Here is a 16,161-nt window from a genome sequence, read left to right as displayed (position 1 = left end):
ATACTTAAATGTTTGGTTAAATAGTCTTTCCACAACTCTAACACCTACAGAATTTTTTTAATTAATTAATTTTATGTTTTTAATGAGTATGTGTGTGTGCCTGAGTGTTAAGTATGCACACAGCAGGAGCCTGCAGGCAGGTGTCAGAAGAAGGCATCAGATCTCCCTGAAACTGAAGTTACAGACAGTTGTGCAGCACCATTTGGGAAACCCAGACCTTCTGTGAGAGATACTAGCACTTAACTGCTGAGCCATCTTTCCAGCCCCAATGTCCTTTTCTAACATTACATTTTCATTTTTTTTTCTAAATATAAGTAATGTTATCAATTCCAAGTAATATTAGTATGAGGAAGATTTTAAGAATAAATTCTAAATTCTTTCTTGTTAACAGCCTAGGAACAACAGTATGGAAAAGCTAGGATTCTAAAAATAAGTTCATTTGCTAAGAAAATATTACTTAAAAAGCCAAACGAATTGAGGGTGGCACAGGTAATTCAGTGGTTAAGAGTGCGAGTGAAGAACCTAGGTTCAGCTCCTAGCACCCACACAGCAGTTCATAAGCACCTGTAATTCCAGTTCCAGGATATCCTATACTATCTTCTGGCTCTGCAGGCACCAGACATGTATGTAGTACACATACATGTATGTAGGCAAAAAACTACATACACATAATAAAAATCTTTTTTAAAATGCAAATAAATTATTTAGAAAAGCAAAAGAACTGGAATTTACCACAATAAACAATTAGCTGTGTTTAAAAAGAGTTAAAAAAAAAAATTAAATGTTAAGAGTTAGAAGAACTGGATAGGAATGCAAAGAATGTCGGCTTAAACAGCTTAGCTGTAATTACACCAGCAGGCAAGAGCTCCCAAGGATGAAGAAAGCTCTGGCAAGGAATAAATCTAATCTCAAATTCATGATTCACATGTCTTACAAAGCATTATAAATAAATACAGAGATAATACTATTGTTTTAAAGTTTAAAAATCAGCAAGATTTATATCATGCCTAATTTTGTTTCAAAAATATAAGTATCTTTCAAATGAAAATTAAAATAAATATCTATAACCTACCTTAAAACAATTGGAGATGCTAGCATGTTGCAATGAGTACTGGTTAAACACACTGACCATATTTAATAACTGATGCTGCACTAGCTATACATGAATTCATTGTGTTCGCTTCTATTTCCAATCAAGTTTTTAAAGCCTTTACTTTTGCAAAATCTGGTTTTTTTTTTATCCAAAGCCATGTGAATGAACACATTTTTGTTTTTCAGTAATTATGCCACATATTTGACAGTCATACACTTACTTAATAAGATATACTTATACTACTCAAACCAAGATTGCTGCAGCCACTCAACAAGTGTGTTATCTACTACCAGGCAACAGTGTACCCCAAGGAGAATAAGCACAACCCTGCAAACCTGAAATACCCCAAATGTTTAATACACTACTTCAAAGAATTCTCAACTCTGGTAGTGAACAAAACCTGATGTGTAACCCTCATATGGTAGAAGGTAGAAGAGACACAAGAACTGAGACCAGGTTAACAACAACAAGGAACTCCTCAATCAGCCTTAGCTGACCTGGGACTTGCTCTGTAGATAGGCTGGACTCAAGCTTACACAACTCCTCCTTACTAACTGCTACAATTACAGGTCCATGCCATTGCAGCCCCGCTACAACTCCTCAATCTTGAAGCACTTCTAAGTTTCAGGTTCCTCACATTTAGAAAACCCTGCACAGTTGTAAGCTCATCTTGGATCAAGTAGGAAATTTTTTTATGCTAGTATGATTTCTGTAAAAGAAGCTTAAGCATTAATGGCCCAAATTTTTTGCTATTTTGCAGGAAAGTTAAAGCATATCTTCATTTTTAAGTCCAGGCTAAAATAAGGTCTGAGGAAAAGAATGAGCTGCACGTGAAAGATAGGAACAGAAATCATCAAATCTGATTGTCCAGGCCAGTGTCAAAGACACAACAAACTTAATTCATGGAGTACAGCCTGTTTTTATTCCTTGAGTAGTGTCAATAGCACGTGAAATGGAATGGTTAACCTTTTCCTAGCATTATTGTTGGAGCAGGTTAATATGATGCACCATAAGAGATCACTTTAAAATAAATGAAATTTGCAATTGCAATTCTACCTTTCTTGCTTACTACATTGTTAACTGTAGGAACTGATATCTGGTCCTTCCACTGTTAACTTGTAGCTGTGTGTTTATTTCTAGCAATAAATGCTCTTTATGCTAAAAAAAAACAAAAAAAAAACAAAAAACCCTGCACACCGCTGCATGTCTGCAATACCAATGCTCAGGGGAGAAAGAAAAAACAAAAACGAAACCACAAGAACAGAAGAACTAGAATAGCTGCTCTCACCAGAAAATAATTTTGTCCCTGGGGAGTTTTTTGGCAAATGTGCAAGCATTTGTAGTTGTCACAACTTGACTGGGAAGGTGAGCTGCTACTAGCACTTAATAGGCAGACACTTAAGAATACTGTTAGTCACCCAAAAGAAGCCTCCCCACAATGCAATAATGTTAATAGAGCTGCTGTTTTAATAACTCAAACTAGCAAAATCAAGACCACAAGAGAACTTGCTAGACGTATAAAATCTAAGAAGCTTGTCCCATTGAATCAATATGAATTTTAAGCCAATACCCAGGTAACTGGTATGCACACTCAAGTGAGGCTGCTTGGCTTAAATGTCCAAGGTTCTTACCTATGATTGGACCCTGGAGTTTTCAAAACTCCCCCAGTGGTCCAAAATGGAGCCAAATTTCTAATCTACACTTCTAATCTACACAATCAGTAAGATCTTTTTCATGCCAATATATCCTATATAAAACTGGCCTTACAAGTTAACAAAACACATTGTGCTAAATCAAGTTCTACCATTGTCTTATTAGAGCCACTGTGATACATACCTTAATCTCAAAATTAAGGTCAAAATAAAAAGAACTACTGATAAAATAATTCATTATTTTTTGTTTGTTTGTCTGTTTGTATTTTGGATTGGGGGGGAGGTTCAAGACAGGATTTCTCTCTGTGGCCCTGTCTGTCCTCAAACTCAGAGATCTGCCTGCCTCTGCTTCTAAGGGCTGAAATAAAGGTGTGTGCCACCACACCATGCCTGAAGTAATTCATTCTTGAGAACTCATTCATTTCCATTCTAAATCTTACCAGAGCAGCTACATTTAGTTCTTCCTCATGACACAACTGAACTTTCAAAGCACAAGTCAGAGACTACTAAAGAATGAGACTGGTGATGAGAAGAATGTAAACTCCATGTAAACACACAGTATAAAATCAATAATTTAAAGTTACAAATATATGGCATTTCTCACCTGGGTATTCTGGAAGTAATGCCTCCAGAGAGGCCTAATTTTATCTTGACCACCAACATCCCATACTGTGAAACAAATGTTCTTATATTCTACTGTTTCCACATTAAAACCTGTAAGAAAAAACCAAAATGACCACTGTGTATACTCTTAGATTAGCTTGTTAAGTCTTACCAATATCATCTCTAAGATTAGCAAAACGAATTAATTTCTCACTGTATAAAGTCATCTATAAATTTTCTTACCAATGGTAGGAATGGTGGTGACTATTTCCCCTAATTTCAGTTTGTACAGAATTGTCGTCTTGCCAGCAGCATCCAATCCAACTAGAAGAAAACACCATAGATTTAAAATCTGATCATACGTATACATAAGGAAGCAATTCAACAATGTAGTTCCAAAGTAAAAGTTAACTGCTTGAACGTAACTGAGTTAAATGTAATTTTTCTCATTTCTGCACCACCCCTCCATATTAACACTTCCTGAAACACTTTTTTCTCTTTAGACCTACGACCAATGTTTTTTATTTATTATATGTAAGTACACTGTAGCTATCTTCAGACACTCCAGAAGAGGGTGTCAGATCTTGTTAGGATGGGTGTGAGCTAACACGTGGTTGCTGGGATTTGAACTCAGGACATTTGGAAGAGCAGTCAGTGCTCTTAACCGCTAAGCCATCTCTCCAGGCCGACCAATGGTTTTCTATCTGTGCCACAACACCTTTGAGGGAAGGAGTCAAACAACCCTTTCACAGGGGTTGTCTAAAACCAGCTGCATAGCAGATGTTTGCATTACAATTCATAACAGCATGAATTTTACAGTTATGAAGTAGCAATGAAAATAATTTTGTGACCGGAGGTCACCACAACATGAGGAACTGTATAAGGGGTCTCAGCATTAGAAAGGTTAAGAACCACTCCTATAGACAGAGAAAAAGACTATCTGGCAGACTTGAGTTTGGACCTCTCGGCACTGTGCCACCAACTAGCTGAGTGCCTTTGTTTGGAGAAAGGGTCTTTTGTATATCCCAGAGGGGCCTCAAACTCATCATATCGCTAAGGATGCCCTTTAACTCTTGATATTCCAGTCTCTATATTCCTGAATACTAGCGCTAGGATTATAGGCAAGCTGTGCCTGTTAAGAATGGAAAAGCCAACATAGTACACCAACTATGCTACATCTCCAGATGAAAAAATTAATCCTTTGTTTGGTATTTACACATTATATTTTGAACAAATGGTCTTCATGCTGGAGAGATGACTTAGTAGTTAAGACCAAGTACTAGTTCAGTTTCTGGCATCCACTATCAGAGGGCTCACAAGTACTTTTAAGTCCAGTTCTAAGGAATCTAATGCCTTCTTCAGGTCTGCACAGGTACTATACTCATGTGTACAACCAACATACGGACACACATATACACATAGTTAAAAATTAAGTGTGGCCAGGCAGTGGTGGCACTCGCCTTTAATCACAGCACTTAAGGCAGAGGCAGGTGGATTTCTGAGTTTGAGGCCAGCCTGGTCTACAGAGTGAGTTCCAGGACAGCCAGAGCTATACAGAGAAACTCCTGAGACTAATTTTGCCAACACCTAAATCTATATCAACATTAAATATGCATAAATAAGATTCAAAGTCTTGATTTGTGTTATAAAAATAGTCCTATCATATTCTTCTCTAATTCTTAATTTTGTTGTCTTGTTTTCTGAGCCAGGGTTTCATGTAGCCCACCCTGACCTCAAATTCATATTGTACCAAAGCTGGCTGGGATGTCCTGATCCTTCTGTCATTATCTCTGAAGTGCTAAAATTACAGGGATGTGCTAAATTATGTCTCTGTTCTTAATCCATGAGACACAGTTAAGGGGGGAGGGGTGGGAATATGCTTGTTTATGGGGTTTAACATATAAACCTCCATTATAGTAGCAGTGAAGAACAAATTAAATGTGTTTAAGTATAATTCTCAAAACCTACATCTTTTGTATACTAAAGCTCTCATAAATAAAAGATCAGTAACTAATAACTTAATTGAATTTATTTTTATTTTGTTTTATGAACTCAGAGACCTGCCTGCCTTTGCCTCCTGAGTACTGGGATTAAAGGCCTGAGCTTCCACTCTTGGCCCTACTTTTTTTTCTTTCTTTTTTTCTTTCTTTTTTTCTTTCTTTCTTTCTTTCTTTCTTTCTTTCTTTCTTTCTTTCTTTCTTTTTTTCCCTTTCTTTTAAAGAACATCTCATGCCAGGCATGGTGGCACATGCCTTTAATCCCAGCACTCGGGAGGCAGAGGCAGGCGGATTTCTGAGTTTGAGGCCAGGACAGCCAGCTCTATACAGAGAAACCCTGTCTTGAAAAACAACAACAACAAAACAACAAAATAAAATAAAGAACATCTCATTTGGCTGCATACACTTATTTTATCCCAGAATTAAAAAAAAATTATAACTAAGTCAACTAAATACTAGTGTAGGCAAAACTACCTACTTAATGTTTAACTCAAACCACAATTTAACACGACAATGCTAGCAGGTTTTAGCTTCACTCATCCAAGTTTATATTCCTGGGCATTTAGGTGTGACTTTTTTCAGATCTAATGAAAAGCTACAGGAATTGGATTTCCACCTATAAAATAGCCTTTTCTACTCTGTATTCTGCAAACAGTAGCATCTCTCTGGAGATGCTGTTTAAAAGACAACGAAGTTACCACTCCTCTCGGCAGAAACAGAAAAGGCTCGGGCCTTGACAGCATGATCGCGGTTTATACTCCCACTAGTATTTAAGACTCTAACTTTGCTAGTGTGGGAGCAGAGAAGGGGTGTGGAGGGGGTGGAGAAGGATGGGAATCATGCAACAACTCATTTTCTTATACTTATGCTCTCTAACTGAACCCTGACTCCCATTTGCTGACACTGGGTACCAGTTTTCTTCCTTCCAATGTACTATGACATATATTAGTCAGAATGACTAGTTTATCCTTACTTATAGACCCTACAAAGGTTAGTTAACCTTTCACAATGGTTAGTTAACAGTTACACAAAATGTTTTCTCAAATGTGCAACAGTATCAATAAGATGGGCAAATATGAGGGTGGTAGCTAAATGGTAACTTCAGCAAAAAAAGGAGGCGAAAAGGAGCAAAAAACCAATCAGATCTTTCAATTCCTCTATGAAGAGTTCTTGTAAGACTCTTGGGTGATTGTGATCAAATTTTATTAACTCCAAAATTCACTTCAGGGCCAGATGGGATGTCACACCTTTAATCCCAACACGTGGTAGCCAGAGGCAGGTGAATCTGAGTTTGAGTCTACACACAAAGCCGTTCACAAGTGTGCACAATGACATCATTCATGAGAACTAAAAATAACTGTGAATAACCAGTTTCCACCAACTGATAAATGCATAAACAAACTATGGCTTTCTACATGATGGAATTACCATTTGGCCACAAAACATCACAGAATACTATTACATGTTACACAAACTTTGGGGAAAAAACCATGCTAAGTGAAAACACCAGAAGTAAGACAGCCATATATTATCCATTCCCTTAGCTGAAATCACCAGAATAGAAAACACACACAAAGTTATTAGTGATTGCCATGATGGTCAAAGAGGGAAGTGGGAATGACTGATAAAAGTCATGGGATTTCATGAAAATACTCAATTTGACAGTGGCAACTGTTATGCAACTTTGTAGACATAATGATTTTCTAGGAGTGGCACATGTATTTTATCACAGTTTAATTATGTGTTTGAGTTTCTATGTGTATGTGTGCACGCATGCACAGTGATGTGGAGATCAGAAGACAGCTTGCAGGAGTCACTCCTGTCCTTCCACCATTCCACTCTAGGGACAAATTCCAGTAGTCAGGCTTGGCAGCAAGGCCTTAATCTGCTGGGACATCTTGAAGGCATTCAGGAATTCAAACCCAGCATAGGCTTTATGAGACCTTGTCTCACAAAACACCCACCAACTTAAGAAAGCTAATTCTGATGTCAGAGCTCTCAAGTAGTAGTATATACTGTCATGTGATCTTTAAGATGTTAAGACTATTATATCCTTTTTTTTGAAATATTTATTTATTGTATGNATATGAGTACACTGTAGCTGGCTTCAGATGCACCAGAAGAGGGCGTCAGATCTCATTACAGATGGTTGTGAGCCACCATGTGGTTGCTGGTAATTGAACTCAGGACCTCTGGAAGAGCAGTCAGTACTCTTTTTTTTTTTTTTTTTTTTTTTAAGATTTATTTATTATATGTAAGTACACTGTAGCTGTCTTCAGACACTCCAGAAGAGGGAGTCAGATCTTGTTACGGATGGCTGTGAGCCACCATGTGGTTGCTGGGATTTGAACTCCGGACCTTCGGAAGAGCAGTCGGGTGCTCTTACCCACTGAGCCATCTCACCAGCCCCAGTCAGTACTCTTAACTGCTGAGCCATCTCTCCAGCCCGACTATTATATCTTAATATTTTATTTAATTCCTCAGGGATTTGACCAACTAAACAGAAACTGGGCCAAACAGATACAGAAAAATAAATTCAGGTTTTGCTAAAATTAATGTTTGGATTTTGCTTCTACCCAACAAAATTGAGGGGTATTTTCTTTTTATGAATGAATTAATTAGAAACAAATTATCAAAGGCTAGCAATTATGTTTGCAAATAATGGCTTATGAAAATGCTTGCAATTTATTAAGTAAAAAGGGAACACAAACAATTTTAGAGGAATAAAGCTTTCTAAAATGTGGAGAATACATGTGACAAGTAGGGACAGGAGCAAGCTGGGTCGGAGCAAGAGGGAGAAAAGGAAGGGGGGGAAAATTTGTAAAAAAAAAAAAAAAATTGTGACAAGTAGGTACTGAAGAGATGGCTCATTGGTCAGCACTTGCTCTTCTCCTAGAGGACTGGAGTTCAATGCCCACATAAAGTATGTAATAGTGAAAAGGTTGAATTACAAGAAATTGAACTTAAAAAAAAAAAAATAATAATCAGAGCCAGGCAGTGGCGGTGCACACCTTTAATCCCAGCACTTGAGAGGCAGGGGCAGGTAAATTTCTGAGTTTCAGGCGAAGCCTGGTCTACAGAGTTCCAGGACAGTCAGAGAAACCCTGTCTCAAGAAAAAAACAAACAAAAACAAAAACAACAACAAAAAATCAGAACCCAGAATTACCTAATAAAAGGATATATAAAATGGAACATCTATCACCCTAGCTTAAAGCCTCACGTATTAGTACAATTCTATTACTTATTAATGTAATTTTAAACGAGCAAATTTCGAGGCTCTGTCCTAGTACTCAGGAGGTAGAACAGAAGTTGAAGGCCATCCTTAGCTACATAGTGAGGCCAGCCTGGGCTCCATAATTACGTGAGACCCTGTCTCAAAGAACTTGCAAGATGGCTCAGTAAGTAGAGATATTTTATCCCCAGAAGCATTCTCACCAAGTCCAAAGAAAATAGGTTAAAATGAGCAATTCCTCTACAAATACAGTAGTAATTTCAGAGAAATATTAAGTATCCATTTGCCAAAAGTACACCTTTCCATAGACCTCAGGATACAGACAGACCTAGCTTACAGTTCAGAGCTACTGCTCTCTGACTCTGGCTACCTGAGTAATCTAAGATAAAAGCCATTTGTCCTTGAGTTTAAATTGAATATTATTCAAACAAGTAGGCTTTCCTTATAAATACCTACTGCATCATTTCTGCTGGTCAACTGTCTAGAAGATGTTAAATTCAATATACTGTAGGGCAGTGGTGGCGCACGCCTCTAATCCCAGCACTTGGGAGGCAGAGGCAGAGGCAGGTGGATTTCTGAGTTCGGGGCCAGCCTGGTCTACAAAGTGAGTTCCAGGACAGCCAGATCTACACAGAGAAACCCTGTCTCGAAAAACCAAAAACAAAACAAAACAAACAAACAAAAAAAACAATATACTGTATTGGCTATTTATCTGTTAGTGTCTGAAGCACAGCGTCCCCATTTCAGCCTTCTTGGTGCTGGGTTACAGACACTGACCATTATGCTAGCCCTGGCTAGGCTTACTTTTTAAATTATGGTTAACTATTAGCCATATCTTCCATCTCAAATCAACCTTGGGACATCAGCTAGTACATAAATTAAGTTTTAATTTCCATAGTAGTTGGGCAAACCAGACACACTGGCTAATTGTCTTTCTTTCTTTTTTTTTTTTTTTAAGATTTATTTATTTATTATGTATACAGTGTTCTGCTTGCATTTATGCCTACATGCCATTAGAGGGCTCCAGATCTCATTATAGATGGTTATGAACCACCATGTGGTTGCTGGGAATTGAACTCAGGACCTCTGAAAGAGCCGCTAAGCTCTTCACCTTTGAGCCATCTCAACAGCCCTAATTATTGTTTCTTTATACACTTTTAAACAGTAATCTAGGGCTGGAGAGATGGCTTAGGGGTTAAGAGCATTGACTGCTCTTCCAAAGGTCCTGAGCTCAAATCCCAGCAACCACATGGTGGCTCACAACCATCTGTAATGAGATCTGATGCCCTCTTCTGGTGTGTCTAAAGACAGCTAGAGTATACTTACATACAATAATGAATAAATCTTTAAAAAACAAAACAAAACAAAAAACAGTAATCTAGGAGCACAGATGTAGCTCAATGGTTATGTAGAGAACCTGATTTTGATCCCCAGAAATGCCCCCCCCCCCCGCAAAAAAAGATGAGCCTGCTAATTAAAGAGAAGAAAACAAAACAAAACGATCATTTAGGGCAAGGCTAGGCTAGAGTACATGAACAAGGCCTTAGGTTCCATTCTCAAAACCATACCACAAAGTAAAAACAAACACACAGAAGCACAGCACATGTGCACACATGTATATACAACCATTCATTCACTAGAATTCCCAATACTCAAATGGGGAAGATATCATAAAAGTGATAAAGATCAATCACTCATAAAGCCACAAAGACAAAAACCAAAACTCCAAACGTAGGAATTACCAGACTTCCAAACTACTATGTTCCCAGTTCACACACAGAACTGACATCTATACTTCCTCTGATGAGTTACCATAAAAGTTGACTTTATGACTAGACTGCTTTTAAACAAGGAAAACTGAGCATTTCTAAATTACAGTATAAAATAAGAACAGCAAAGCAAGGGCATTTACCCCTTGGCTGTCTTTCAGTTCTAAATCTGCTGGTTTACTGTCTTTGCTCTTTCAAACTAATTTTATCCATCTGGGCTGGATAATAATAAAATTAGAAAGTCAACTTTTAGAAATGACTTTTTAAAAACCAGATAGTTCTAAAGAACCTTAATTGAGCTATTAAAAAAACACTGTTTAAAAACTGCTTCTCAGTAACAGGTTTTATTGCCCAGCAGAGACCATTTAATTGGGCACAAGCATGACAGTGTACACCTGTAATCCCAGCACTTGGCAGGCAGAGGCAGGTGGGTATCTGTGAGTTTGAGACCCATCTGGTCTACATAGCTACATAGTGAGTTCCAGGACAGCCAGGGAGAGAGATCCTGTTGTCATAAAACAAAAACAACAAAAAAGAATAGCAAACCCGAGTGAGTAAATACTTGAATAAAAAGAGCAAACCTAAACCGTGACTTCTACCCCTTCCGTAATGGCAACTAGCTAAATGCTTGTCTACTTCCATTTTCTTCCAATTGGGATGGACAGGAAAGTTTCTCAAACATAGCACAGTGCTTAAATCATTTCCCGCTTCTCCCTCCATCCCTTTAGCCATCACAAGACTCTGACAGTGACAGTAACCTTGACAATAAATTCTTTATTTTTCAGTAACACAATCCTGTACTAGCTAATCTCTAAGAAACTCATTTATCACAGTGCAAAGTCCTCCCTTTGACTTCAGTCTTTTTCACACTGCCAATTTCTAACCACTTAAACCTTAAATAACACGTCTGCCCTCCTAAAATAATTGTCCTTTTCATAAAGGGTATCTGCAAAACTATGAAAGAAAACATTTTCATTTAGATTTGTGAATGAATCACGAACAATTGTTTTTATGAATTGTAAAGAAGCTGAACAAACTAACAATAACCAACTTGTACAGCCAGCTCCGCAACACTACGGAAACCGAAGCGCTCCGTGGGAGTGGGTGCTCAAAATAATCCTTTTCTCCTCACACTCAACAAGTGTCAACATTCAGTGTTCTAGGGGCTTTTTAAAAGGCATCGTTCAGGTCCTTGCAACTCAGCTGTGAGGTAGACTGCTGGACTAAGGAGAGATCACTTTACAATGCCCAAGCGAAGGCCTCCGCTGGGCAGTAAAACCTGTCACAGAGAAGCAACTTTTTAAACAAACTATTTTTTTTATTAGCCCAATTAAAGTGCTTTAGAACTATCCGGTTAAAAAATGATTTCGTTTCTAAAAGCTTTTGGATTTTATTATTATCCAGGCCAAATGGGTAAGATTAGTATAAAAGAGCAAAGAGAGCAAACCAAGCAGGTTTAGAACTGAAAGACAGCCATGGGATAACTTCCATTTTCACAGAATAGGCTTCACAATCATGAGAAAAGAAAGTCGAAGGCAAAGTTAAGCAAAGTGAGCTCAGAAGTCTCCGGACTTTTTTAGAACCTTGGGTGCTCCTTCGCCACAGTGGGCCTGGTCACTTCCTGCCCCAGGCGACTCCTAGCCCGGGTCACATACCGATGGTGTGTGCACAGGGCGTACACGACCAAGAAAGGGGGAGGAGGAAGGCTGGAATAGGCCAGCTTCACTCTCGACCGCTGCCCATCGCCAGGAAAGTGAGGTGGAAGGAAGACTGCACCCTGAGAACGGCCCCTTTAGAATGAGCTCCGCCAGTGTGAAAGGAACTAACCCTACATCTCCTCTCAATCTCCCCAGGCTCTCTATTAGATCAGGAAGAGAAAGGCACGCCAAGCCAGGAGCGAGGAAATCTGGCCCAACTCTCTGGCTCAGCCTCTGTGGGAAACAAACCCCTCGCCCCTCGCCCCCATTGTTCCCCCTGAACGATGCTTCTGCACCGCCCTCCCCCACCGCTGCCGGAGAAGGCTGGGCGCGGGGCCACCGGCGAAGACACATGGCCTTCCCCAGCCCCGGCCCCTCACTCACCCATCAAAATGCGCATCTGCTTCTTGCCGAAGAGGCGCGAGAAGAGCGAGGAGATGGTGAGGCCCATAGCGGTGGTGGCACTTGACGGTCAAAAGGAGGGGGTCTGGTGCGCCCTGGGGCCTTCACGGTTCCGGCTCACAACCGAGTGGGCGGTGGAGAAGACGCTGAAGAGCCGTCTCGCAGGCTGGAGTGTCGGCGAAGCCGCGGGACACGACGTAGCGGGACCGGGACCTGCTAGGCGACTGGTGCGGTGGCTCCGGCGCGGCGTTAAATGTTCGGCTGTGCCACGTCACACGGCGGCCGCGGAGACTCAGGCGGCGGCCCGCCCGCTCCAACGCGGACAGAATCGCGTCAGCGCTGCCCCACCCCCCTGCGTTGCAGACGCCGCCCGTGCCACCGCGCCTGCGCGCAAAGGGCCTGAGCCTGCTACGCCGACGTGCGACCTGCAAGACGTGGAGCCCAGCGAAGACGGTTGGCACAGGCGGACGGAAGGACAGGCGGACTCCCATGAGTCCTTGCTGCATCTCGTCCAATGGGGCTCGAGGTGAGTGGCTTCCGCCCGGATGAATAGTAGTAGTCCAAGGTTCCGGGCGGGCGAGATGTGCATTGTAGGCTGAGTGGTGACGTTCTTGCTGACCTCTGGGTGACTTCTTCCTTCACGGGAGCCTCGGTGGTTTCCCACTCCCATAGATGTAATCGAATGCAAGCGACCAGTATGTTTGTCACAATGAAAGAACGAAGATGGACCCTGTTTTAAACAATAAAAATTTTCCAGGCTGATAGGGACGTGCGCTGAGACGGATTTCATGTGAAATATCCTTAGTAGCTCGCTGCTCACAGCAAACAGGGATAGGAGATCCAAAGATCACAACCCGCATAACAAAGGAAAGTCTTTACTCGTACAGACTTAATTTTATTAATTTTTAAAAACTTACAGACATCTAAAACTTATATCCCTCTAAGGATAAAGGGGGTCTCTGATTTTAGTATTAGAAATTAAAGCGTGGTTGGCCTTCGCAAGGGCGGCATCTGACTCTAGCTTCTCCAGAGAGAATTAAAAACAAGACCTGCTGGCAGAGTAAAGGTGGAAAACTCCTGGGCACGACGCCAAGAATCATCAGAATGCTCTGACGGGTTTCCATCTGCTTCCAGCACTGAGGACGGAGCCCAGGATTTCAAAGCGTGCTAAGAGCGTTCTACCACTGTGGATAGTTTTCCTTTTGAGATGACAAGCTGCTCTCGAATTTGTGATCCTCCTTCATCACCCTCCAGAGTGGCCGGGTTTCTTGGCTTATACCACCACACCCAGTAGAGTACTAATTTTTTGAGAGGTCAACTAAAGACCGTGTTTCTGAGACAGGAACCTTGATTGTCCTATTCATTCTTATTATTTCCAGAATAATAATGAAGGATTTACTACCGTTTTACTGGTTACAAAATATGGTATAGTGGAAAAGAAAAACAAAGCAAATTCTCAAAGAATGTCACCTTACAACTATTGCTTAACTTTACCGTTAGTAGCACCCACAATCCTACCCTTCCTAATTAGTGTTCACCAGCTCTTAAATATTTTCCCTAGGAAGGTACTTTTTGTTTGAGCAGTTCCCTTTTTCTTAAGTTCAATGTGTGATGTCTTCTCTTCAGAAATAAGGCTTCCTATTTAATGTTATTGGCGAGAGCCCACCGTTCCTCTCTTGTCTGAAAGCATTAAGGAAACAGAGAACGTGGCATACTGCAAATAATGACAGGGAGATGACCTATAAACTATGGTATATCCGCACTCTAGAATAATATGAGGAATTAAAATAAATCAGAACTATACACATTGTCCTATTAAAAATATCTCCAAAGTAGCATTAGTGGGGTGGAGGACAAATACTAAATACAGTAAGGTGATATGAAAATAGATTTCTAGGGATATCGCTCAGTTAATGAAAGTCCTGTCATAAAAGCTTTGGGTTCATTCATTCCCCACAGACGAGAGGTGGTGACAGGGTGATCAGAAGACAAAGGATATGCTCCACTGCAGAGTACAGGCTGCAGAGCCCAGCCTTGAGTACATGAGACTGACTCTAAAACAAAATACAACGTTCTGCCATCTGTGATGAGGCACATTGGTAATCCCAGCTCTTGGCAGATAGAAAGTGGAGGATTAGGAAGACACGGTTATCAAAGCCTGAACTCTAGGAGAACCCAGCAATAAGACAGTTTGTCACTGTGTATATTTGTATGCAAGCATGTGGACACAGCACAGGAATTTAAAATAGGATTCAGTAGTCATTAGCAGTTACCTGATTAACTATGAAGGAAGGAAAACTTTGCAGGAGATAGAGAAACCAATATTGAAAGGGTCAAAAAAGAGCTTTATTTGTACTTTTAAAAAGTACTTTACGCCAGGCGTGGTGGCTCATGCCTTTAATCCCAGCACTCGGGAGGCAGAGGCAGGCGGATTTCTGAGTTCTGGGCCAGCCTGGTCTACAGAGTGAGTTCCAGGACAGCCAGGGCTACACAGAGAAACCCTGTCTCGAAAAAGAAAAAAAAAAAAAGTACTTTACTGAGATAAAACTTCATGCACTGATTTACCAATGTTAAGTATACAATTTAATAACACATTCGGTCATATAACCATTTCTAAGGCTGGTGAGCATAGACATAGCCTGACAACCTAGGACCACACTTAGCCTGAGCTACACATACACAGATTACTCAATAATGCACCTTGTAACCTAAGACCCTCACCTGCATTAAGCTTAGTTCCTGAGAAACCCGTAGTAACTCCCCTTTTGTGGCCAAAACTGTAAACAGAAACTAAGGGCATTGGGACAGTCTAGCCTAAACTATGCCAATCTATCCTGTGAGTGAACTTGCAGGGGAAACTCACCTATTGACTACCCTATGCCTAGTCATGATGGGGCGTGCATACAATTAAAACAAGATGCAATGTAAGAAAGGACATGTGCAGTGAACAAAGACATAACATCAGCCTGTGAATTAAAACAAAAAGCCACCTGCATACCACGCCTAAAAAAGAACTCCTTTTCTTGGGCCTACAAAAGGAAGCCCCAAACAGTAACCAGGGCTCACTGGAGCCAGCGGCTCCCCTGTAGCATATGGACTCTACATTTTTACTTGGCCTTGAATAAAACAATTTGCTTTATTCTTATTCATGAGACCACTGGTCTATTTCTGTTATTCACAAAACAAATTTACCCATACTCCTTTGTACTTAACCTCTCTTAGCTAACAGCCTCTAGTCAACCACTGACACCTGATCTTTTTAAAGATTTATTTGTACTCTTATTCACTGAGTTATCTCTCCAGCCCTTATTTAATTTTTTTAAAGTTCAAAGCAAAAACTAAGATACAAACCAGATAGCTTTAAAAAAGTAATAATAGGGAAACACACAAACAGCCTAGATTACACTTAAAAACTACTGCTTGTGGACGTTGTACATCGTGGTGCGCACTAGGCTCCGCACCACGATGTACAACGTCCACAAGCAGTAGATTTCTTTTTTTTTTTTTTTTTTTTTTTTAGGTTTTTTCGAGACAGGGTTTTTCTGTGTAGCCCTGGCTGTCCTGGAACTCACTTTGTAGACCAGGCTGGCCTCGAACTCAGAAATCCGCCTGCCTCTGCCTCCCAAGTGCTGGGATTAAAGGCGTGCCCACCACGCCCAGCTCAGTTTTAGATTTCTAATTAAGAATATGCTATATATCAAGTAGGCAACTGATC

General features: G+C 40.4%; 1 protein-coding gene across 1 annotated transcript in view; it reads right to left on the bottom strand.

Annotated features, from left to right (window-relative positions):
• The window catches only part of Arf4 (ADP ribosylation factor 4), a 19,310-nt gene extending 6,517 nt beyond the window's left edge, over positions 1–12,793 (bottom strand). Inside the window, exons 1-3 of the mRNA XM_021203059.2 lie at positions 12,429–12,793; positions 3,592–3,672; positions 3,350–3,459 (exon numbers count right to left, since the gene is read on the bottom strand). Coding sequence (XP_021058718.1) covers positions 3,350–3,459; positions 3,592–3,672; positions 12,429–12,495 — 258 coding nt within the window. The 5' untranslated portion in view covers positions 12,496–12,793. The remainder of the gene's footprint in view (positions 1–3,349; positions 3,460–3,591; positions 3,673–12,428) is intronic.
• Positions 12,794–16,161: the final 3,368 nt, after the last annotated feature.

Source organism: Mus pahari, chromosome 8 (assembly GCF_900095145.1).
Source record: "Mus pahari chromosome 8, PAHARI_EIJ_v1.1, whole genome shotgun sequence".
In the NCBI taxonomy this organism is placed as follows: Eukaryota; Metazoa; Chordata; class Mammalia; order Rodentia; family Muridae; genus Mus; species Mus pahari.
This window is presented reverse-complemented; position numbering and strand designations above follow the sequence as displayed.